Raw genomic sequence first — 25201 nt, 5'->3', positions numbered from 1 at the left:
AGGGTTGAAAGACAGTCAAACTGAAGAGTAAATTTGTTTCTATTAGTATGTTACAATGATTTAAGTATAGACTGTATATAAAAGATTGATTGATTTTTTTGGAGCCAGATGTGAGCATATTGGATGAAAGGCCAGTGATACAACCATAAAGCGCTAACATGTGTTTTTGCTAATTAGAGCCAATTAAAATACCTGAATTTCACTCACTAAAGCCAAAAAACTTCTTGGAACAGACTGCGCCCACACAAGATTCAGCATGTAATTTAGTGACAGCCTGTTGTGTGAAAACGTGCTATAATCCAGTGCTATCAGGTAAACAGCTTCAACTATTAACTAACAAAACATAAACAAGAGTTTGTGGAAGCTGCTCTTTATTTGAAAAAGAAAAGAAAAGACTTCAGTCATTGTCTGCTACACGTTCTAATTACATAAAGAAAACATCTGCGGAGACAAACGCAGAGAATATCCTGAATCAAACTTAGGTAGAGTCAAATTTGATTGAATTGCTTTCATATTTCATACATCTTTCAACGTTTGCGTTCAAAGAACAGTCAGGTTTTATATACACAGAGCACCGATCAACAGTGCGTCTCCTCTGCCACCCTGCCCTCGGGATCTTTTATACAATTAATTTACAACTAATCTGCGACTCTTTTCCCCTCCACTGGACGCGCCATCCGCCCTCCCACCCCCGCCCCCTCTCACTGAGAAACTGCAGTGTGGAAAGATGTGTGCAACATGAAGACAACTCGTTCACATTCAGAGTAAAGGCAGCCTTGATTACAGTCAGTGAGTCAATGGCATGCCAAGCTTAAAGCAAATGGAGCCCACCACCCAGTGCGACGCCTCAGATTCGTGGATGAAGTGTGTTATTTTTTTGTTTTTTTGTTTGTTTTTTTCCAACTAGTCAGAAAAACTGATCCATTGCAAAGTAAAACCCTAGGCACAGAATCAACTATATACTGTTAACTGACTTGTACTCTAACCCCTGCACTTTAATTACAATGGGGACTGTGAAGTCCTTCACCTAGTAGAAAATTTTCTTAACACAAAAAGAATATTTAGTGCTCTATCATTCCGCTTAATAGGTGTCATTTATATAATAGCTATTTTTTTTTTAACTCTATCTCTTAATGATAGTCTGAGATCCTTGTTTAATGCTGAAGCACTCCCACGTGTTCTGTAGTTTTTACATTATTATTTTTTTCCCCCAATCTTAAACCAATAATCATAAATAAATACAAACAACACACAAGGAATGTCTACTGTAAACACGGTAAAAAAGACAAAAACTAAACAGGTGTAAACGTCATTAGCATCACTACTTAGTGACAGTTAAATAACCGTAGGGAATAGATGACTGATGACTGGATCAAGAAAGGGAAGGACTGCTCTACTTTCCCTTCCACTCCCTCCCCTCTGAACATCAACCCTTTACATCCAACCACAGCATGTCCAAATACATCAACATTTAAGTTTCTCAGCACCCAAAACTATCTTTACAGAGTACACTGTAAAACGGATAAGGAGTCCTCTTAAGGGGTGGGTGGGTTAGACAGCAGCATCACTCGACGTCTCGGACAAGTTATAGAATAATGGGTGTGAGCTATCGCCAAACGTCATCTGGACATTGTTAGCATGGTTTCTGACAGTCGCTGCACCGTTGTGTGAATGTTTCTCTGAAGACTGCAACGAGGACAAAGTTTTGCTGCTTGGGTGCTTTCATCTTCCAAGAGTCACTTCCTTCAAATTACATGAACTGCATCTGCAAGAAAAGGTCATGCACAATGTTAGAAACTCACTAAAATGCCTGCAGACATAATCCAGTCCAGCAACTGTTAACGGTCAAAACCTTACACTGATATATCCTGGCAGTGATAACAAGTAAGAGAGGAGCATTCTCTCTTAGGTCCAGTCGCATAGGCCCTTAAGACCAGTTGATGACTGGTTGCTTGGGAAAACCCATGTATTCCCTGACTGGCTGGCAAGTGGTTGCTGAAGTTTGCAAGGTGAAATCTGTTGAAAAGAGGGTGCTGCTCCAAAAAACCCCTCCTTGCTTCGATCACTGACAGATTGCCATGGTCATCTGTAGTTTGGATGGTAGATCCTGAGCTGTCAACTGCTCACCCAGTGGAAGTCAAACTGGGAAATGTGACAAACTGGAAACAGACCGTTCACAACTTTTGCCTTACTGTTGAATCCAAGAGTAACATCTTTCATCCAAACTGCAAGGAACCAAAGCAATCAAAAGGAGATTTGCAACCAGTTTCATCTTGCAGCTATCAGCAACCAATTGCCAAATGGTTGGAGGATGAATATTTCTTTATCCAGGTTGTTACTGATTAGTCTCAAGGCCTATGTGACCTTAAATTAACCCAAAATCTTCATATCTAGGAGTCTTAACACTGTTAACCATGAACCAGCCTGTTCATGAGCACATTCGCCAACGACAGCACCATGAATACAAAGAGCATTCAAATTTATGCTGAAGCATTTCTTAAGGGCAGGACTTGTTGTTTTTAGACTTCCAGAGTACAAAAACAAACAAAAAAGGTATAGAAATTGTTAGCAGTGTTGAACTTCTCCTAATTTAAGCTACAGTAGTTAACAGAATTAGGTCCACTATTAATTAGTGTGGTTACACTAAAATAATAAAATGATGGAAATTAGTCTGACAACTGAAATTCAGATTAGTGGCTAAATCCCACATAGTTGTTAATTTCTATTACGCTATCTGCTAACGCCATCATTTCAAACACAATGTTTGTTTCTCACATAAAATAAAAATAACACCATATTTGGATCATGATGATTAATTTAATTTCTCTAATACATGGATATAACATTAGCTTCATTAGCAACTACTGCTTACGTAGGTTTCTGATAGCATCATTAGTATAGATATGTTAGGTCAGAGCTTAGCAAACATGCTGTTAGTTCACCAATGTCTACACAGTTCAGAGAAAACAGGTTTGAGCAACATGTGGTGATAGTGGATGAACTAGGGGTTAGAATGAGTATGGCTAAATCTGTCAATAAGGCAAGCAATCTGAGCAACACCACGTTAACATTAGTAAAAAGCAATACATCTAATCAGATAGATTTATACTGAATACAAATTAAACAAATGGATAACTGGACATGCAAAGCATGCAGGTGCATCCACAAGCAAAGAGCATGATGTACCTAAAGAGATGCTCTACAAGAAATCCTTGAGAGAGAGGTGTGCAAACGGGTCCTGTCCAGGGGCTCGGAGAGGACTCTGGCTGGAAGGACTAGAGGCTGCAGAGGGCTATTTCAGGGAGAAATACAGGAGGTAGGAGGACCAGAGGAGAAGTCAGAGCCAGTACAGAGACTGAAGGAGGGATGAGATTAGTCTGGAGAAGCTGTGATGTATGAGAGAAGGGTTAATTTAAAAAAAAAAAAAGGCTTTTTTTTTGGAACAGGGAGTCAAAACAAGGGAGATGATTCACAGTTTTTGTCCCATTCAGCTCTACAGAGTGAAGGGTTCATTTGTTAAAACTGTCATCATCCTCAGTAATATCACACTGACAACAAAACTTACACAGTGACTAATCATGGTGCACATCACAGCACAATGGATACACCAGTTTACTCAACCTGATAACTGTGCAAACTTTACTGTGCATCAACCCGGAGCAAACTAACGTGCACCCACCTGAGCACTAGACACAGAGCTAAAGGGGTTGGGGGGCCTCATGACCGGCTGGGAGTACATCATGGTGGGCGGATTCATCATCCCCATAGAGCCCATTTGTGGAGGCTGCAGCAAGTTAAACATCAATTTCAGAGGGGTCAGTAGTGAGCACAAACAACACAATCACATCATCTTGAATCTCTCAGATCTATCAGCTGATGAAAACTGAATATTAATATTTATAGACTAAATTAAATACTGAGAATTCACCTCTCACTTTACTTATCAGCCTTGAGAATATTTACATCAGCAAACAATGAGTCACTTGACCCACTTTAAGTGCATTTAATTAATTCTCCAAGTGATAAAGAGCACAGGAAATATTTATCTAACAAGCTGATTTGACAACTTCCTGAATGGATATCCAGCTTATTTTTCTTTCACACTTCAAACCAAATGAGGAGTTTTACAGAAGCTTCACATGTACTTACCATGCCATATCCCATCATGCCTGTGGGTGTGGTGGCAGGGAAGGCCATGATCGACGGAGGCTGAGGAGACAAACAGGTCAGGTAAGACAAGACGAGGCAACAACATTAAATGTGACAGCCACGGTGACAGGGGTACAAAGGTCGCGACTCAACAGCTGGTCTAGCTCCTTTTTAATTACCTCCTCCTTGTCAGTGCACGCTGATTCTTTACTTTTCATATTGCAAAATATGGAGCGCAACAAATGGAAGCCTTTGAGGCTTTGACAAAATTAAACGATGGTTACTTTATGAGCAGATAAAAACCTCTACTCCCACGACAATAACGTGCAGCAACTCTTTGTTTTCCAGCACTAATGTCTGCCATCTAAAGCCCTTCAGGGCTTGTTAAGCTCTACTGATCGTGCGAAACGTCCATTAAAAGAATCCTGAACAACATAGCTTTACACTGCTGTAATTTTGACTCACCTCAACAATGGGTTTGAAATAAAGCAATCAATATTTGATTGAAGTGCAGACTTTCAGCTTTAATTCAAGGAGCTTAACACAAGTATTGTATTAATGTGGCTGTGGTAAAGACCTGACGATGCATCTCAAGGGAGGAAACTCAGCATTTTGCTTGATTTAGAATCAAAGTATTTCAAATAATGCCCATATCTTTATGTTAATTTGTCCAATTACTCTGAACCTATTAAAAATGGACGTAATTCGTTAAAACCGTGATTAAAAGCTGAGGACTTGCACTTCAATCACAGCCTCATCACTTAACTTCAAACCCATTAAGCTGTTGTGCAGAACCAAATTACCAAAACTGTGCCTTTGTCCAAATATATATGTGTGTATCTGACCATAGACAGTTATAGACGGTTTGTTTAAAGCACCAGTACCTGTTCCAAGGTTCTGTTTATAGCTATGGGTGTAATTAGTAACAGATTTTGAGTTTATGTAAGAGAACCCAGATGTTCTGGTTTCATGTCAGCTCTCTATTTGACAGCAGAATAAGAGCAAAAACTCTGCAGTGAAAAGTTTGTTTGTGTCACCATGGAGACAGGGTTCCAGGTCGTAGTTGGCGCAGCCTTGGGCTGCCAGTTGGTGCCGCCGGTCATCCTCTTCTCCCCTGGCTGGCTCCAGTGGATGTCACTGCGGATTAACACAGCCAATGTTAGCACCAGCCCTTAAGTGGCCCGAGAGCACAGAGCCACTGAAGCGCACGTGCGCATACACATACACACACACACAGAGCGACGAAGCATCACTTACTTCTTCATCGTGCCATTTCCAATGCCGAGGTCTGAAAAAGGAAATACAACGAGCAGCTGTTAGCCTGCAAATGTTTCCCCCCCTTTAATGAACACGTGCTTTAATTAGAGCAGCTAAAAGCAAAGCATCACACTCACTGCCCACAAGGTTGGCCAGGGAGGAGTCAAGGTCATCTGACACCAACTTCTCTGGCTGCTGATTGGACGGCTGGTTAGAGCCGGCAAGAGTCGGTTTCAGGATACCCCCAGTAATATCTGACAAGACAGAACAGAGGACTGGCTCAGAAAAGAAAAGATACTCGTCACAATAATGACAGACTGTCAGTAACAAACACTTAGAACTGGGGCTTATTTTCTTATTATAAATTCTATTTTTCATGAATTTTAATTCTTCTGTGCCAGCTGACACAGTATTACCTTTTTCGTTAATCTAATAAACATAAAATTACTACAAAGGCGACTAACGTACCTCCAGTGTTATAAAAAAAAAAAAAGACACTTTAATTCATTTGGATTTTTGTTTTCAGCCCTTTAGCTCAGTTTTTGGCTTCTACCTATTCCTGAAAAAAAGATATGGCCACAGCTGCCAACATCTGAAATCATTAAAGTTCCTGCAACACTTGTGTTATACCAGAACTAACAAGTATTCAGCAGCCGTGATCAGGGTCCCTTTATCCTCTTTTCCATGCACACCTTGGCGTCAGCTGCCAGCGGTATGGCACCAGGTAGTAGCTAATTAATATGATGTTTCTCTGCAGTTTGGTGTTGCCAGATAGCTTCGAGTGACATTTAGAGATTTTAAAAAAGAAAGAAAAGAAAACAGTTGCTTGTTTGGGCCAAAAACAGCGCTATGAGGGCAGAAAAGGGCGAAACAAAACAGCTTACAATGCCGATTACGAGTTCTGCAGTTTTCTCCCCCAAGCAAAACATTATGTTAGCAGCATCTGCTTTAAAGAAATTAAAGTAACCACTAACAATGTGTGAAATAGTGGGTTTTTTCTTCTTGAGCGATTCAAAAAGAAAAAAAAACACCAATAAGTGCTAGAGGTGTGTGCCTGTTTTAGACTGATTATATAAATGAAAAGGATATAATGGTCTGTATGTTATGTGATTTATTCCTTCTTATAAAACAAAGGTGATGTTTTTGTTTAGAGGGCATTGATAATCACTCTCTGTAATCCTTTCAGGGTTTTCTGGAAACTGTTTTCATTCTCTGTTCAAACAGATGATTTGAAGAGATTGAATTTGTTATTTCATCATTGAAATTCTGCACGTTCAGTAAGTTATCAGTGTTTAAAACACTTCTTAAAATCAATTATACCCACCAAGGGTCTATAATCTGTCAGTTTCTTCACTATATGCAGTTTTTTGGCTGCTTGCAGACACACAGACAGTGTGGGGTAAAAATAACCGAGAAGAAAAACAACAGTATGTTCCTGCATTGGCGACTTGCAAGATGGGGCTGAGAGCTGCAGGTGTTTCAGCTGCATCTGACGTCAGGACCAGACACAGCTATCTAAAGCAAATAACATGACTTAGTGCAGTTCTAAATAGCAAGATTTCTGTTTTTCTGTTTTTCTTCAAGCAACTACAGCTAAAATAAATGGTAGAAAAAACAAAACATTAATGTGGTCCACTTTCAGATATTTCCTCCCCCTTTTCCTGAGGAAAAAAAAAACAACTTTCTTCAGCTAAGTGAAGGATGGCTTTTGATCCATCATCTGCACTATAACAAAAACTAACAAACTATAATTAAGCACTGTCTGCCTTACTAAGAGACAAAAAGCTATTGCACTGGTATTGCCAGTTCACCTGAATATGAAATCCTTACCATCAGAATTGAGGCTACTGCTGCCTGTGGCTTTGGCTCCAAAAACTGACTCAAAGTCCACTTGCAGTCCCCCCGCTGATGGCTGTGGAGGGGCCTGTGGTGTTGAGTATCCTTCAGAGAGATGAAAGAGAAGAGCGCTGTAGTTACACACTTACAAGATGAGAAATACTCTAAAAACTGACCACGGCCTGGACCCAAGGTTTCTGCACCAGCACTTCTAACTACAGAAATTCTAGACATTTGAACAGAGAGCAGAATAACACAGCTTCCTCTACAGGATGGAAAAAGCATTGATCTACTGATGAATGAGGCAGAGAGATGCCTTCAGTACTCTACCTCTGAATAGACCTGCTACAGAAGAGGGCTCAGTGGGGAAGGGAGCCTGATGTGGGAGGTGCTGGGCAATGGACACTGGACCACAGAAGGAGTCTGACACGCCACAGGAAGCAAGAAGAACACAAAGAAAAGAAAGATAGGAAGAAAGAAAGTATTTCAAGGCCAGGCCAGAGAGACATGGAGGAACTGACAGCAATATTACATAAAGAAAGACGAGAGCTAACATGTACAAAAGTTATTAAACTCTTAAGCAAAATTTGAGGTGGATATGTACTGCAGCAACCCAAAGGCAAGCATTAAAGGAATAGTTTGACATTTTGGAGATTAATACTAATTGATCAGACTAGCATATGTTACACTTAGCTTAACATGAAAACTGAAAATAGGTGGACACCTAAAGAAAATGGCTGGTGGTAGATCGGATCAGCTGGAGGAACATTATATTTTGATTGGTAGATGTTCCTGTCAAGCAAGTGATGCAGCTGTGAGCATTCACAAAAGGTCACATGGAAGATAGCTTGGTCAGACTTTGCTAAATTGCTTGCTTAATGCTGCTGATGAGAAGCATGAACCAGTGAATTATTATTTTTTTACACTGATTGAAAAGACCAATAGTTTCTGCATGTTTTGAAAACCCACATAAAAGAAATGGCTTTTAAATATTTAAGGAAAAAGTCTCAAAGCTCAAAATAACATTATACAAGGCTTTTGACTAAATCCTAGTCCTTTAACCAGGCAAAGAATATCAACAAAACTGTGATACTGTAAAGGAGTGCCAGAGTTTTGGTTGGCTCACGTTGCAGTCTGAGGGGATTTACAGTAGTATTATTTCTGAGTGACACACTGACTAAAAGAGTTCAAACTGTCTACATTTTGACATAAACTCAAGTGACTTTGAACGTGACATGGTTGTTAGTGCCACACAGGCTAGTCTGAGCATTTCACAAACTGCTGATCTGTTGCAATTTTCCCACACTATCTCTAGGGTTTACAGAGCACATCAGGTGCCACTCCTGTCAGCTAAGAACACAAATCTACAGTTTGCACAGCTTCACAAAAACTGAACAAGACTGGAAAAATGTTGCCTGGATTTTGAGTCTCGATTTTTGCTGCAACATTCAGTTGGTATGGTCAGAATTGAGCATAAACATGAAAGGATGGATCCATTCTGCCTTGTATCAACAGTTCAGGCTGGTAATAGTGATGCAATTGTGTAGGGGATTTTTCTGGGCACACTTCGGGCCCCTTAACACCAGCTGAGCATCATTTCATCACCTGCTGCTGACTACATCCACCCCTTTACAATCACAGTGTACCTGACTTCTGACTGCCGCTTCCACTAGCATAATGGGTTATAGCTCAAATAATCTCAAACTTGTTTCTTGAATAGTTAAGTTAGTTAATGAGTTAAGTGTATTCAAATGACCTCCATAGTCACCAGACCAACCCAACACAATATACTTAAGATGTGGTGGAACAAGAGAGCTGCATCATGGATGTGCTTCAATAAATTTGCAGCAACAGTGTGATGCTACCAGGTCAAAATGGCCCCAAATCACTAAGGAACAGCTCCAGAGCAACGCTGTCACAGTCACTGATCCAACCCAGCACCCTAACCTAACCTAACCCTAATTTAACAAATATTACCATTTGTTAAAATATTTTCCCAAAATGTCAGACCTTTCCTTTAACACAAGTTTCTGCCTATATTTCTACCATGAATGACAAAATAATGGCTCTTTGGGGGAGGGAGGGGGATTTGCATAGGACCCTATGTTTGCCAAGAAACATAGGCTGTGATGGGGAGCCATCATAGTACCTGAGATGGAGTGCTCTATCCGCACTGTGCGTTTGTAATTGGTTGAAACGGATGAGTTTGTGTCAATAAAGGGATTGTAACGATCTGGAGAATCAAAAATAGTGTTGGTAAAAGAAGAACATATTTCCACTTAAAGCTCTATGGCATCTCTGCACTACAATGCAACACCAAACTGTTCATTAAAAAAGCCCAAACTACCTCCATAGCAGGACAAGGAGGATCCTGTTTGGTATATGAGAGGCACAAAGAGGCTAAGAAGCTAACCTAATTTGAGCTTGAGCTTAGAACAGGAAGACAGGAAGAGAGAACTGAGATGTGTATAAGCAGACAGGTAATCAACATTCAAACTAAACCAGCAGAGGGAAAACATGCAGGTTAATCATGCTTATAAGAAGCTACACAGAAATGAACAAGCACGACAAGACTTCTGAGAAACAAAATGATTTGTTACCACCAAACACTTCATGACCAGATGTCCTAGAGGAAAAGCTAACACCGTCTGAAGACACGACAGGTAAGTGAGTGGCATCGACAACAAGTTTTGAGAGGAAAGGGTTAAGGTTTGGCATGGAATCATCTCCAGCTTCAGTAGACGTGAAAGGATCTATGCGGACAGAGGAAAGAGAGAGAGAGACAGAAAAGCAAAAGACAGAAGAAAGTGAAGAGCAGAGGAAGATGTGGGATTCAGAGTCAGACAACAACAAGAGGAAAGCATGCAGAACAAATAAAGTCCAGAAGCAGATGTTGGTTGGAACGTGATGGGAGAGGCGACAGTTTACCTGCCCATGCTGTCGCTGCTGGAAGCCCTGTGGTGCCTGATTGCATGGAGGGCTGGAAAGTAGGCTGCAGGTCAAAAAGGTCGCTCTCCATCTTCACTGCACTGTGGACAGAAGAAAAAAGCCTGGTAAACAAATCCATAATACAGCCCCGGAAACTGCTTGATTATAGCGTTCATCCTGGTCTCTTCTGACAGATAACCATTTGGAGTTAATGGCCGAAAAGGCTGCTCTAGTGGGGAAGGGTTACCCTTTTTTGTTTCTAAATCAAATATTATGCTTTCATAGCTCTTGTCATATTTAAATGTACACATTGAGCAAAATCACTTTAATAAAACTTTTACTTTGTCATGTGGCTCCCTGATCCAGAAATACATCATCTTATACCACCGACCACCATTAGTATGTTATTTTAATATAGAAGCATGTGTTTTCCAACCAGAAGTCTCTCCCTTAAGCTTTTCAGTGTAAATACACTCACTTGCTACTTTATTGGGTACACCTGCTCAGTTGCTCATTAACGCAAGTATATAATCAGTCAATTTCATGGCAGCAATTCAATTCATTGAGGCACGTACACAAGGTCAAAACAACCTGCTGAAGTTCAAATCGAGCATTACAATATTTCAATGAGCGGCAGTTCCTGGGGCAAAAATGCCTCGTTGATGTTAGAGGTCAGAGGAAGAAGGCAGCAGTAACCTGAATAACCACTCACTACAACTACAGTATGCAGAAGAGCATCTCTGTGCACAGATGGGCTACAGGTAGTAGAAGACCACACCAAGTGCAATTAACGCTTAAGGTAAGAACAGGAAACTGAGGCTAAAATTTGTATGTTTCAGAAGACTGAAAAACATTTGTTGTTCAGGAACATCTTGATTTCTGTCGTGACATTCAGATGGTGAGGTCAGAATTAAGTGTAAACATGAAAGCATGCATTCATCCTGCCTTGGTTAAGTCAGGTGGTGGAGATGTAATGGTGTGAGGACATTTTCTTGGCACACTTTGTGCCTATTTGCACTAACGGAGTATCACTTAAATTCCACCGCCTACCTGAATATTATTGTTGACCATGTCTGTCCCTTTATGACAACAGTGTACTCATTTTCTAATGGCTGCTTCCAGCGCCAATGTGATAATAAACTGACTACACCTCTGGGTTACAGACTGCAGCTGTAGAAGAGGAAGCATTATGAAGGGTGAAACGTACCCGTTATCCTTTCCCTGGGCACCAGGGAAAGGATAACCAGTCTCAAACCCAAAAAGTCTCAAACCCAAAATCAAGAAAACCAACAAAATACTTTTCAGCTGATTAATAAACTGCTTCAGCTATCTCACATGTAGATCATCTCATGTCATTACTAGCATGAGCATCTCATCATGGCTGTTTGACACCTTCTGCAACGACAATGCTGGCAAAGGTTCCCTACATGTCCTAATTACTCACAATTTTATATGTTATAAATTAGTTACTGAAGCACTTTCTTTTCAAGTACAAAATATAGATTTAAGCAGTACCCATTGGAGCAGCTGGGTGTAGAGAAGAGATCAATGGCTGGTGCTGTGCTGATAGTGCCCCCAGTGGTGGAGATTGGTGATGTATCAGTCGTGGCAAATGAAGGCCTCTTGGAGAGCTCTTTAAGCCTTTGTTCCTGATGAGTAATGAAGTCCAGTCAAAAAAAAGCCAACGCTGGGGAGATTTAATGCATGCCACGTGAAATAATGTTTCATTTTTCGTTTCAAAAATGCATTAACCTTGAGAGCTTTGAGTCGAGCCTGTTCCTCCTCGAGAGCCGCCTGCTTCTCTCGCTCATCGACTTTAGTGAAAGACATCCCTGTGCTGGCCAGTGATGACACAGCATTGGACAGAGTGCTGGCCCTGCAGGGAAACAAATTCACACCAGATGCAGTGCACCACAGATAAGTCAGTATGACTGATCTAATATAAATGTTGAGGTAGTTGCTGTGATCCAAGGCAAATATAAGAGGATTTATATACCTGCTGGCTGCAGTGGAATCTTTGACCTTTTTGCCCTCTAAAGAGGCCAAGTGTTGCTCTAGAGCTTCGAGAAGGCTACTAGGAGCCTGTCGTGACAGAGAACATAGAGTCAGTGACTTCCTGAGACAGAAAATGTAGTCTACATAGACATGAAGACCATAAAAGACAGTGGTGAGCAACCAAGATGGAGTACAAAACACCACACCATGAAAACTCAGGTGTAGACAGCCAATTTATGTCTTTGATCTGCACGTTTTTGGTAGCTTTGGGCTATTAGTTACCCACCACTGATCGATAACTACATTCCAGCCAAAGAGCTACTTTGGATGAGAGTAACATCTGTGTGGGATGACGTACAGCACCACAACACTTTCAGCAACCCGGTCGTTGTTGAAGTGGCGGTGTCTAAGCACAACGGGGCAGCCATTTTACAGGAGATGAGCTATGCTTGCTTACACCTCAATAACACGACCAAAAGTGAACAGAATTTTACCACGGCGAGTGTTTTTTCCTTCAACTGTTTTTCACCACGATGTAGGAGACAGAGTCAGAGCAGAGGCATGCAAAAAGACAACACTGAGGCAAGTCACGGACATAGAAGAAGAAGAGTGGAATGATAGTACTTACACAAACTGTGAACTAAAGTGGAAAGATAAGGGGAAAATACAGAATATAAAGGTGGTGACAGTGAGAGGAAAGGCTTCTTAGCTGCAGTTTTTCGGGGGTAAATTATTTATGTAAAACTGGCCCCCCAGAGACGAGCACAACAGTGTGCACAGTTTACTGTAAATTATGAAACATCTGCCACTATGCAGGCTTCAACTATAGTGTGAGGACTCCACACCTTTATTTACTGTCAGAAGAATTAGAAGAAGGTACTGGGGGCAAGAAGAAAAGAAGGAGATTCAGAAGAGGAAGAAAGAGGATAGGGAACTGGAAAAGAGGACCGCCTCCTCTGGCAGACATGCGCCCAACAAGGAAATCATGCAAAGTGACTAATTGTAAATAAAATGTGAGCCGAGTATACTATATTCTAGTCTAACAAGGACAATGCTGAATCAAAAAAAAAAAAAAAAAAAGCAGTTAGAGCTGGCAGTAACAGAAAGAAAAGTCTTCCTAATAAGAGTGGAAACCTCAGGTTTTCTGACGCTTACCTGTGAAAGGTCTGGAATGTCTCCTCGATCGATTCCCACCTGCTGTTAGAAAGAAAGAACGAGTTGCGTTTGCTTCCCTGCACTCAAGACAGCAGGAGCATTTGTGGAGATAAATGTAGTCTAATTTACCTCTGCTACTTTCAGGAATTCTGATATCCGGGTCATTCGAGTGAGGAACTTCTTGTAGATGTCCAGACCTTCTTTGCACTGAGTCTTCTTCATGTCAAAGTATTTCTCTGTTTGGTTATATATTAAAAAAAGAAAAAAGAAAAAAAGATTGTATTTACTTGTAATGGCCAACAACAGCACAGGATTTACAAAGAGAAGGTGAGTCCGCAAAGGTCTTACCGAGCAGGTTGATAATGCCTTCATTATAAGCAGCAAAGAGCCGGATGGAGTCTTTGAAGAGCAGCATGAAGGCTGCATTGATGACTCCATTAGTCAGCTCGTTGGCATTGACCTGAGGGAAAGCAATCAGCCGAGACATTTATCTTTAAAGCTTCTGCACAGCGATTTGTTGACACACAAAAAACAAAAAGTCTGCTTCTGAATTAGGGAAATACAGCAGTCTCGGTGCACTCTGCACACTCCAGATGAGCAGCTTCTTACTACATGAGCTGCAGAACCACGGGGGTGGGGTGGGTGGGCTTCACCTTAAACTCACATTGAAATCGAGAAGGGCGTCCATCTGGTTCTGAATAATGGGGATAGTCTTCAGCAGCTTCTCTGTATTCATGGTCCTCATTACGCCGTCCACTCTGTGTGGACACACGCAGAGTCGGAGCAGGCGAGGGCAACGAGGAGAGATGGGGAAGCAAACAGTGCAGATATTAAAACAGACTGACTGATGATAGTGCTGCAAATAGTTACTGATAAATCTGTCAGCAGGCTCTAAAATGTCAAAAAACAAAACAAAACAGGAAAAATGTTGCTGTAATTTGTCACAGCTGAAGGGGAGATCAATCTGAAGCCAAGAGATTTTCAGTTAAACATATACAGCTTCAAAAAATTGTTTTAAAAAATTAAAAATTAAAATCTTTATACTGGAGAAGCCAGAACAAGCAGTACCACTTAGCACAAAGCTCTATTGTCCAGCAAACTGAGTGTCAAGTTCCTCCATTACAACAACAAAAAGTATATACTAAACTTTATTTGGAAAACAAATTACAGACGAATTACAACAATTCTGTTAACTCTGCTGTGGGAGTATAAAAATGCTCAACAATTAATCGTTTGTGGATCAACTGATGAATTTATCATTTGCTATTTGACTCTATGTAATTTTAAAAAATGGGTTATTACTATTAATTTGATGCAAGTTCTGCTGAGATGGCTTAACAGTCAAAAATGCAAAAAAGAGCCAATTTAGACAGTTTAGACAACGTATTTAAAGACCTCTCTGAGCCGTGAGTAACTGATCACTATATTTCACTATTTGATGAATTAAAACAACCCAGCTTTAGTCAAAATGAGCATTATTATTTGCTGCAGATGTAAACATTCTTTCTTTAAACATATATTTAAAGGGAAAGCAAGTTTACAGCTTTTATTGTAGATTACATCGTCACAGAATAGGAAATCGGTTTCAGTGCTCACCCGCGTTTAACTTTTGTGAAGTCAAAGGCAACCTGTCTGTATGAAACTGCTTTCTCATTCAGGTATCGACTATACCTCCTGATGAATGTAGACATGTCATAGCCTGGAACGCAAGACAGGAGGTGCCAAATAAGCATTTACCACAATTTACGTATTTTGTTGAAAGTTCCACGATAAGAACAAAAAACGTTACCTTGTAATCCACTTTTGTCCAAGAAGTTACTGAGGTTGAAAAGTGTATTCCTTGAAGCCAAATACTGGACAAAACGCTGCAGGAGGCGTGACAACAGTTAAAGACAACATCACTAATTGGTGAAACAGACACTCAAATATTCTGCCATTAAAGTGGAACCAGTTCATTGGCTTGGATCGTAATTGGAATGGGATCAAGTGTCTCACCTCGTTACCGTAGACCATGAGGTGGTGTGTAGTGATGAGGGATTTAAACACAACCACCCAGCTGGTGTTGGTGGTCCTCTCAAACAGCGAGTCAGCCAGTTGGGGAATGTTCACGTTCATCTCGTTGGTGCAGTGAATCAAATCTTAAAACGAAAGATTTCATACAGTTAAATTAGAGTTTTTAATAACTGGAGGCTGTCCAGTGTTGTCTACTGCAGACACCTGCTGCTGTCTACTGTGACAAAGTAGAAACTAACAACAGATGCGCAAACTAAAAACTGGTCTCCAGTGTTCATCTAATTTCCATGTTTTCCAAAGCAGGTCACTGTGCTCACAGTAGTTCAACTTGTTCACCTGTTAACCCCAACGTTGGCAAATAATCCCAAAAATTGCGACACAGGCTAATTCACATTACTACGTTTTGTGCTGGCGATCAGTCGTGACAAAACTGAAAATGGTGAAGGAAGACTGTTCAAAAAGAGATTAACAATGCTGTAAAGACCAACTATGTTACTGATGTTTTCTAATCTAACACAACACCATCAGCTTAACAGAAAACACCACTGAAAATACTATAAAATACAATCAGCTAAGACACTGTAATTGATCAACTGTTAAGAAATTGTCCAACATTTGTGGATAACAGAATTATCATTTGCCAAACAAATGTGACCAACAGCTCTAAAATCGGAGTTTTTCCCATCTTGTTTAGTCATTTTACAGTTTAATTTCATATTGTTGGACATAAAATAGGTGAATATTTGATCACAAATCTCCAAGTCCAATATGTGCACCTAAAAAATTATACTGTGTTGTTGATCTCTGTATTATTTATGGCAGCTCTGGTGCTGTTTCCTCTAACATCTGTCAATCTTAGACTTTTTTCTGCTTCACGTAAAGTCTATGCAGTTAATTAAACAATCACACCAGTAACTTACAGATCAGGTAGTAACAAAAGGTTCTTGTAGTCCTGAAGTCCTGCTATTATTCTATCTAAAATCCTCTGGAGCAGTGAGGTAAATTGGCCAAATAAGGATATTTTAAAAAGGCGGTTTTCCACATAAAATCTGCATGATAATGAGTAAATCATCATACTGTTGTTTGAGTACAATCAGCGATCACTGCAGCAGAAACCTGAAACTAATCTAGCTTATTACTGGCAGCAAACCACCCTGCTATCAGACCAGTATAAAGTGCAGGGCATAAGATGTTAACCATACATGTTCTGTCCCACTTCCTCTGATCATATGCTCTCCCCACACCCATATGCAGGTTGAATGATACTACTCGAAGCAGCCCAGTACATCAGTGCTAATGACCCTGCCATTCACAGAAGCGATCAGACTGAAGGGGTAATTGGGCCTCCATTTCTGTCCTATATTTGACTTTTCAAAAGGCGGGGGACTCTAAGTAGGACAGGATAACCTTCCACAGAAGCAGCAGCAGAGAAGTTAGCATGGGTGGCTGAACTGCCCAGAGAAGAAAACGACGACAGAGAGGAGACGAGGCAGGAGGAGGAGGAAGAAGATGGGGGAGGAGGATGCACTGACAGCACTGTCATGTTATAATCAGCCTGCTAAATGTCCACAGTGGCTGACATGAACGATTTCTAAGTGAATCAATTCACAAGACACAAATGTATTCATGTAACTGTCATGACAATGAGTGATGCCACTGAACTGTGCATTAAAAATAAATCCGCATTTAGTCCTCATTATGCAGTTTAAATCCATGTAACGACAATCAATGCAGGATCAGCGAGAACGTGTTAAAAACAGGGCTTTATTTATAAGAATATTTATAATAGAGAATAATCATTTGCTGCTAATTTATTTTATCTTGGAAAAAAACATTGAGAGAGAGAGACTATGCGAGCACAATGATATAAAAGAGTATTTTTATAACACTGATTTGTGCCTGTGACCCAGAAATCAGTCTTAGTGTGTCATCTTAAACATGCCTTTAGTGCTAAAATGCATCAGAGTGAGGACAGAGCAACTAAGAGAAAGGAGGCTTTCCACAGGAGCTATAAGACAGGATATAAATGATGAATTAGGTACTTATTGTGATAACTTAAAAAAACAACAATGACAAAAATGTAAATGTGTGTAAATTCTTCCACCACATTTTGACTGATCATTGTGAACTTTTTAATACTGATCTGACATGTTTCATAAAATAAAGTTACATTTTGGCCGATTGACTCAGCTTCACTCGTTCCTCACCTCCACTACTCAAACTAAGCAGTCACTCAGGTACTAATAGCAATAACTAACAGAATTTATTGATTAACTGAATAACAAAATTAATTATCAACTACTCTGCAGATCCTCTGCACACTCTGCTATTGAATTCCCCCATCTTTACTTAAATGTGACTTTAAAGTAAAGGTTGAGGTTTAAACTATGAGACACTTTTTTTTTTAAAACAATTTCTGGCATTTTGTGGATCAAACTGTTAATGAGTCCATGAGTCTATGTTAATGATGTCTACTTAAAGCTGATTATGATTACCAGTCAGACAGTGTCACATAAGAGGTGGTTATCAGACTTTGGACTTCTATTTATGAAGCACCTGTATAGTTTTAGTAGATTCAAAGTTCAGCTACACTACAAGCTTGATTTTTACTACTGTGCACTTTGAGCTCTTCTTCCATTCCACGTACGCACAAACTGCCAAGTGCATCAGAGTATTGAAAACTGACAAAACTGAACATTTGGTTGTCCTGTTTACTTTTTCCTTTGATAAAAGAAGTGCCGATTTCATTAACAATGATGCAGACTGTAGAAAAACTTCTATTACATCTGCATTAAACTAGATAATATTTGACATTTGAGAACTTCGACTTTCTTCTTACACTTGAAAACCTCCATTAAAAAAAGGTGTCTGCTATATCCAGATTTAAGGACAACCTAAAAAATAAAACATTTACAGACTACAGCTTCTCAAATGTGTTTTCGGTCTCTACAATAGGCCGCATAAATGATCCGATTCCTATAATGTTCCCTCTGCATGCATCTGGAGCCTGAAACACTTGACTACACACACAAACACCTTTACTGTCATTAGTCATGTGTTTTAAAACTTTGTGAAATATGTGAATCTGAAAGAATTCTGAGGATTATAGTGATTAAAATTTACAGATATTAAGCTAACTGTGGCTTCTTTTACTCATAACGCACTTTTTAAAAAGCACCACATGTATCGTTCTGGTGTGTCTCCAGTCATTCACAGTACTTTCAACTCTCTAGTGAAAGCATGTAATCCTCCTAAACGTACTCAAAATGCAGAAAATTTGTGTCAAAATGGAGATTAAAAATTGAGAAAACATAAGTAAGCCTGCCAACCCAGCCGACCGACCTTTCTTAAGTGTCAACATACAATAAGAGGGCCTTGTGGCATTATGTACGCACACACATTGGTTGTCCTGTGTGTGCTGAGACACATCTCAGTCACGCTGGATTTATGGCTTCTGTTGGGATCAGTCCAACAGTGTATGACTCTGCCAACTTTCACTCATGTCACCTCAGGGGAGTCGCCTGAGCAGAACAACAGGTGTGGAACCTGCAGCTTTACCATCAACCCAAAATACTCACCACAGTTTTAGCTTCTTGAGTCCAAAAATCACTGTGCTGGGTTAGCAGCCTTGAACATGGTAGATAAATATACAATCCCCCCTCCCTCCACACACATACATGGCACTGAACTCTTATGAAGACACAGGGCCTTCATAAAACCATGTTCATTGCTTTAATTTCTGTGGATCAAAATGCAGAAAAATAGTACCACTGCATCTTTAAGTACACACAAGCAGTGACCCCTCTGATGTACTCATAAGTCAGAGGAGGGTTTAAGCCCCTGTGCCTGCGTCAGGGTACATATGTATTCTTGTCATAGATGTGTCATGTACTGTCCGTGTCCTTTAAGGTACTCCAGGCTCAAACTGTGATTTTTCTTTTTTGCTCCTTCAGTGTCACCTCAGTGTATCAGCAGGTATCAAATTACTCACTCACTCCACTAAAGATGAGAGCATTCCTGGAAATGTTGTGCAAGGGCCCACAGCTTCCTGATATATTTTGTAAGGATTTTCTGTATGAAGCAGCAGTCACATAAGCGAATTACGGCTATAATTTCAAGCTATGAGTAAATATAGGAAGTAGTGGGAGCTAAAAGAAAAAAAAGCTAGGTTTACAGCAACTTGTATGTAAAACGAAAAGGCTAAATCAACTGTATGCATAAATAAAGGCTGTCAATCTTAAGATTCCGTAATTACGTTCAAAACTATTTCAAGAAGGCCTGTGGTCAGTGTTTAAACAATATAACTAATCTCCCTGTCATGAGCAAGCGCTAGCATCCTAGCCTATGTAGCCTGTGCTAAAGGCTTTGAGGCCTAATAGCTCAGCTATCGATATAGCTTAGCTTAGTTTCCACTGGGAAAAAATTCAGTGGTGGTTTTACCCCAAAACCCGTGTGGTGTTTAAAGATACTCACAATCCAGATGTTTCTTTTTCGGGCCCATTATTTCGTGCGTGGTGGCCTTGCATACTGTTTTCGACACGGCGGATCCCGTTACACTGTGCTGGGCTGCAGTTATCCTGTCCGTAATGCTCTGCCCCGACATCTTCGCTTCCAGTCAGTGCAACAAAAGGCTGTCAAAATATGAGGCTCGTCTGGGTTTGCCTTCAGATATGAGCTCGTACGAAAACAATAACAACAGCAAAAAATTAATAAACCCTCCACCTCCTCCTACACCGCTACCTCACCGGACCCCCCCGCTTCACCCAGCTTGGTGGAAATGAAAATCAGAACTAAGGCTATAGCAGGCGCAGACCGAGGGAGGGCGGAATAATAAAGACAAGCGAAAAATGACAACAACAATAAAAAAAAATGTTCAGTAGTTTATGTATTGTTGTGCCGCTCGGCTCCGTCCAGAATCAGTCAGTTTTTAAGGATGCCGTGATTGCAAGGTCCACTCGCTGACTCACTCGACCCGGATCTCAGCCTCGCTCTCATCCCGATGTGGCACACCAGATCCCTGCGTCTCTCCGCTCGCCTGCCCGCCTGCCTGCCTCCGCCGCTCCTCCTTCTCCTCCGCCTCCTCCCGCCGATGTCGCCGCCGCCACCGTCGGTCGGCTTTACAAGCTAGGACTGAAAAAGAGACCACTGAGGAGGGGAAATGGCGGGCCTGCTTTCCTCTTTTCTGTTATGAAGTGGGGAAAAATACTTATACACGACACACTCTGCTGCAGATCCTGAGTCAGATTTGCCTCCTCAGACACGCCACTAGGTCCGCTGCCGTGCAGGTGTGTACAAACTGATCGCTGACCAGCTGAAATAAAACAGATAGGGTCAGTCAGTGAGGCCTGGATGTCGAGATGAAGCCTGTATTTTGATTGAGGAGAGGAGTGTGCAGTGAGAGTTGGACTTTTGTGTTTTCAGTATGTACACACTTCAAAGGAATTACTAATACTGAGTTTGAAAAATACATGTGATTTTAATTTATTTTAAAAAATTTAATGGCCAGTAGGATAAGCAGACCTCCTATTTACACACTTTTCCTGATTTAAACGTAAATGTAGTTTCCTGTTTCGTTTTGGTGTGAAAAGAAGAAGTGGATAGAATTTTATTTTCTCAGAAACTGTTATTATTCCCTGTAAATAATAATGATCAAGTTCCAGTGTGTAAAAATGTGTGATTGCAGTAGCAAAAGTGTGGCTTTGGTTTGCTAGAGCAAGCATTTTTCCCAGGAATGGCTGTGAGGCACAATGAGCCCAAGGCTTCATGGTAGGTTGAACGGGTGGTTTATCTTACTCCAGAACACAGAGACTGAACAGTTTTAAACTTGTTATGATAACTTCCTCCAGTCCTTGAGAAATTCCCATTATCACTGCTGAATGACGATAGCCTCATTTATCTGTCTGGTCAACTTGGACTTGTCGCTAAGGCTAGCCATCCTGTCTCCTTAACAGGGGCTTGTTATTTACACACATCCCCAACCTTTACAGTGAAACATATTGAACTAAATAACATCAGTAAATCATAACAGTAAGTAAGGTTGCAACATTATGAAGAAATGAAGAAAAATTCTACACAAATATTCAATCCAACTTTATTTATAGAGCACTTTAAAACAACATGGTTGACCAAAGTGCTTTCCATTAAAAAACAGTGATAAAAATAAAAAAAAAACATACAAGATATTTAGTAGTTCACATGTAGTATTATTCAGTTCCATTTTATTTTATTTTCTGTGCCAATTCGTAACAACAACCGCCCCAGGTGCTTTCATATTGAAAGGAAGAGTCCTCCAGAAGAACCAGGCTCAAGGAGGGACCATGCCATCTGCTGCGACTGGTTAATGGAGAGAAAGGAGAGTGGGAGGAGATGAGGACAGAACACAAACTGTGGGGGAGAGTAGATGAAAGTGAATGGCAAGCAGATGTGCTATAACCAACAGGAATGAAAAGAGAGTAGTAAAAAAGTGCTCAGTGCATGATGGGAGGTCCCTCAGCAGCCTGAACTTAAAGGAGCATAACTAGGGTATTGTTCTAGGCCACCTTATCCAGCCCTAACGATAAACTTTATCAGAAAGGAAAGTCTTAAGCTTAATCTTAAAAATAGAGAGGGTGTCTGTCTCCTAAACCCAAACTAAGAGCTGGTTCCATTTGGACAGGGGCCTGATAGCTGAAGGCTACCATGCTATTTTTGGAAACTTCAGTAAGCCTACACACTGAGAGTGAAGTGTTTTCTTATGGGATAATACAGTCCTACAAGGTCTTTAAGATATGACACGGCCTGATCATTCAGGACTTTTGTATGTATCTCTCTTTCTACACCCTGTTAGTTCTCTCACTGTAGCATGTTGTAGTTATTGAGGAGTCACAAATGTGTGAACTAGTTTTTCAACATCCCTCTGAGACAGGGCTCTAATTTTGGTAGCAATATACAGATGAAAAAAAGGCATTTGTGGATATTTATTTGGTTTATGTTGAAGGACAAAAAAGGTCCCTAAAAGTAGCACTGTAGGCCCAGGTAATGTCATCAGTACAACACCTTCACTTATCACAAACCCTGACTCACTCTCCCTGCTTTCCTGTCTACTCTTCACTATGCCATCTAATAAAGGCAAAAAAAATAAATAAAATAAAATACATGTCTGCTAATACTAATACTAATAGCACTAGTAATAATATTTGTAGTAATAGTAGATATATAATATAGATGATACAAAACTAATAGTTTTGCCTTCATAAATAAAACTGACATAAATGACTGAGTACCATTTGCATAGCAGTGGAAATGTATACAGGGTTTAATAATAATATAATATGTATAATGTAAAAATTATTGGGCCCAGAATATAACCCTGTAGAAGTGCATGAATTGTGTGTGTGAAAGAGATTATCAGTTACATGAACAAACTAGACTCTAACTACTGTTGTAACTTTTTGTGCCAATTTTGTACACCACTCTCAATCAATTAAATGTCAGAAATCGCTTCACTATCTTAGGCCATAATGGGGATGGACTCTAGATCCTGGGTGAAATTCTTCAGCTAGAGCATTACTTTGCAAATAATCATATAGCTTACCACAACTCTTATAAGTGATCATTTTCAAAATAAAAGAAAGGAAATCAGTCTGTAATTAGCTAAGACACTTGGATCAAGTAAAGGGTTTGTAAGTAATGTTTTAATTGGATTATAACTGTGTCATATGTAGCCTACTGATAAAGATGCACTGATCATATTTAAAATTGTAGCAGTGATTAATTGTAAGACTTCTGTAAGCAGTTGTTATGCCATCTCAGATAAAATAAGGAGAGCAGACAGGGACTCCCCACTATTTTTCCTAATCTGGATACCAGCATATATGTCTTTCTCAATAAGTCCTTTTTTGAAATTTTGAATAGATAAAAAGGTTTGCTGTCATGACAAGCAGGCAGTTAATAGTGCATGCTGAAAGTACAGTGGATTGAAATTGCACAAAAGTTTCATTCAATAAAAGACTTCAACATTTATTAGATAATTAATTATTAAAATTTTCATTTAAAGTTAAAAAGCTGAAAAAAAAAGAAAAAAAGGGTTACCCTGCATTCACTTTACTGACTTGAAAAATGTTCATAAACCAAAAGCATTCACTGTTTTTACAACTAGGTTGATGTGTACAGAAGCTGTGTTGTTTACACTGTTGAGTTTGGAAAGGAAACATTCATTCTGGTCCAGTAAAAATGTCAAAATCGTGACTTCAGACTTAATACTGTGTCTGTCTTTGAAATGAATTGATCGGGTATTTTTTGTACATACACGTAGAAATGGCAAACGTATATTTTTTGAATTACCTGAAATGTTTGATAACAGTGTACTGAGATGTCTCGCGTAGTCTGAAAGACGCTAGTATTTTCATAAGGAACATAACCTTTAATAAAGTGTCCTTACAAAAGAGTCAGTTTTTGCTTTTAGGCAGTGTGACCTTTTCCCAGTGTGACTCTCATCATTCATTTATGATAAACAGATTGCTCACTCTGAGATAAACATGTAAATATGTTCCAGTGGTCAGAGGTTAACAGTAATTTCCTGCTGACCATAATCCTCACTGTCTTACATGTAAGTTCAGGTGTTTTCTTCTCTGGATGCTAGTTATAAGAGTTCAGACACCATGATACATGGCCCTGTTCATAGTACTTTTCTGTGAGATGGGTGGTGGGTTGAAGCATTGTCCTTTTATATAGTAAGATGTCAATGAGGAAACATTTCAGCCCTCAAGCATCAAAGCTATTTAAATGACTAAAATGAATAAGTGTGATCATTTAAGGCCCCATTATACTATAATGTTTCTATTTTCCACAGCACAGAAACTGCTCCCATATAGATGGTAATTGACCTCAGACCTCACATACTAACGTAAGTCTCTAATAAGGTTGCTGTCTTCATTTTACGTGACTTAAGCACAACCTTTGACACAACTGATAATGCACTCTTCACTGGGCAGGTTTTTCTGATAATGTTCTCAAATATTTCCAATGCTTCATCACTTGTAGAGATCAAGTATCAAACATACATGTCATTTTATGCGGTGTACCACTGGATAGAATTCTGGGCCCACTGCATTTTTCATTATACATGGCGACTTTGTGGCAGATAGTGCTGGGAATAGGGAAACATGGCTATGACGTCAAGTCAGATGACTGCAAATGTTTTAGTAAAAACTTAAAATAGTGCATAAAATGGAAATGATTTTAATTGGCCTGAAAGCCAAATGCAATCAGCTCATAAGTTAGAGAGATTAGCTGACAAGGTATAACCACAAGTTAGGGGTCTTTGAGTTATTTCAAGATTCTAACTTGAATATTGCCAATATGTGACTCCTTCCACAACTCTGAAAAACATGTTCATACATTCATCTCTAGCTTACTGGACTACTACATTGATGTTTTACTGGATTTCTTTAAAAGACTATCAATAGGGTGCATTTTATGCAGTAGTCTACTGCAAGATTATTAAGTTAAATGAGTAACAAAGAGCACATGAGTTCAGTTTTAGCAGAGCTACATTGGCATCCAATATCCTGCACTTGATTTTAAAGCACTCTTACTTGGATATATAATCTTAAATCATCTTGGATCATCCTATATTTCTCACAGTCTGACACTTTACAATACAACTCAAAATATTAGGGAAGCTAACTCTATTGATCATTTAAAAAACACATTTTAATTGACTTTTAATTAGTGTTTTGATTTTATTAATTTGATTTGTTGTGCTTTTAATTATTCCTCTGTACAGCTGTACCTACTGGTGATTTAAGCCATGTTCAGAGATGCAGAGCATAAGCATAATTTTTCAGTAATATCATATCAGCTTCCTGCTTCAATTACTTCCATGTTT

The 25201-nt window shown here is 39.8% G+C and overlaps 1 protein-coding gene across 5 annotated transcripts; it reads right to left on the bottom strand.

Moving 5' to 3' along the window:
* Nucleotides 1-354: 354 nt before the first annotated feature.
* picalmb (phosphatidylinositol binding clathrin assembly protein b) lies at nt 355-20576 on the bottom strand. 5 transcript variants are annotated; one of them, XM_006801586.3, is made up of 23 exons: nt 19807-20576; nt 15316-15458; nt 15110-15185; nt 14917-15019; nt 13985-14078; nt 13669-13780; nt 13450-13556; nt 13321-13362; nt 12167-12252; nt 11923-12046; nt 11686-11819; nt 10171-10271; nt 9843-9995; nt 9392-9475; nt 7573-7665; nt 7237-7347; nt 5544-5660; nt 5407-5437; nt 5187-5286; nt 4150-4209; nt 3680-3784; nt 3187-3292; nt 355-1765 (listed from the first exon to the last, which is right to left on the bottom strand). In XM_006801586.3, the coding sequence occupies exons 1-22, from the start codon at nt 19934-19936 to the stop codon at nt 3200-3202; spliced, it is 2199 nt and encodes a 732-aa protein (XP_006801649.2). In that variant the 5' UTR covers nt 19937-20576; the 3' UTR covers nt 355-1765; nt 3187-3199. The 5 variants fall into 5 exon arrangements, with proteins under 5 accessions (XP_006801649.2, XP_087707165.1, XP_087707166.1 ...); XM_087851039.1 differs by lacking the exon at nt 3187-3292; XM_087851040.1 differs by lacking the exon at nt 9392-9475 and having other exon boundaries at nt 19807-20574.
* Nucleotides 20577-25201: the final 4625 nt, after the last annotated feature.

The sequence above is a fragment of the Neolamprologus brichardi genome, chromosome 14 (genome assembly GCF_056152115.1).
Source record: "Neolamprologus brichardi isolate AB-2024 chromosome 14, ASM5615211v1, whole genome shotgun sequence".
Classification (NCBI taxonomy): Eukaryota; Metazoa; Chordata; class Actinopteri; order Cichliformes; family Cichlidae; genus Neolamprologus; species Neolamprologus brichardi.
Note: the sequence above shows the minus strand (reverse complement) of the source record. Positions and strands in the feature narration are given on the sequence as shown.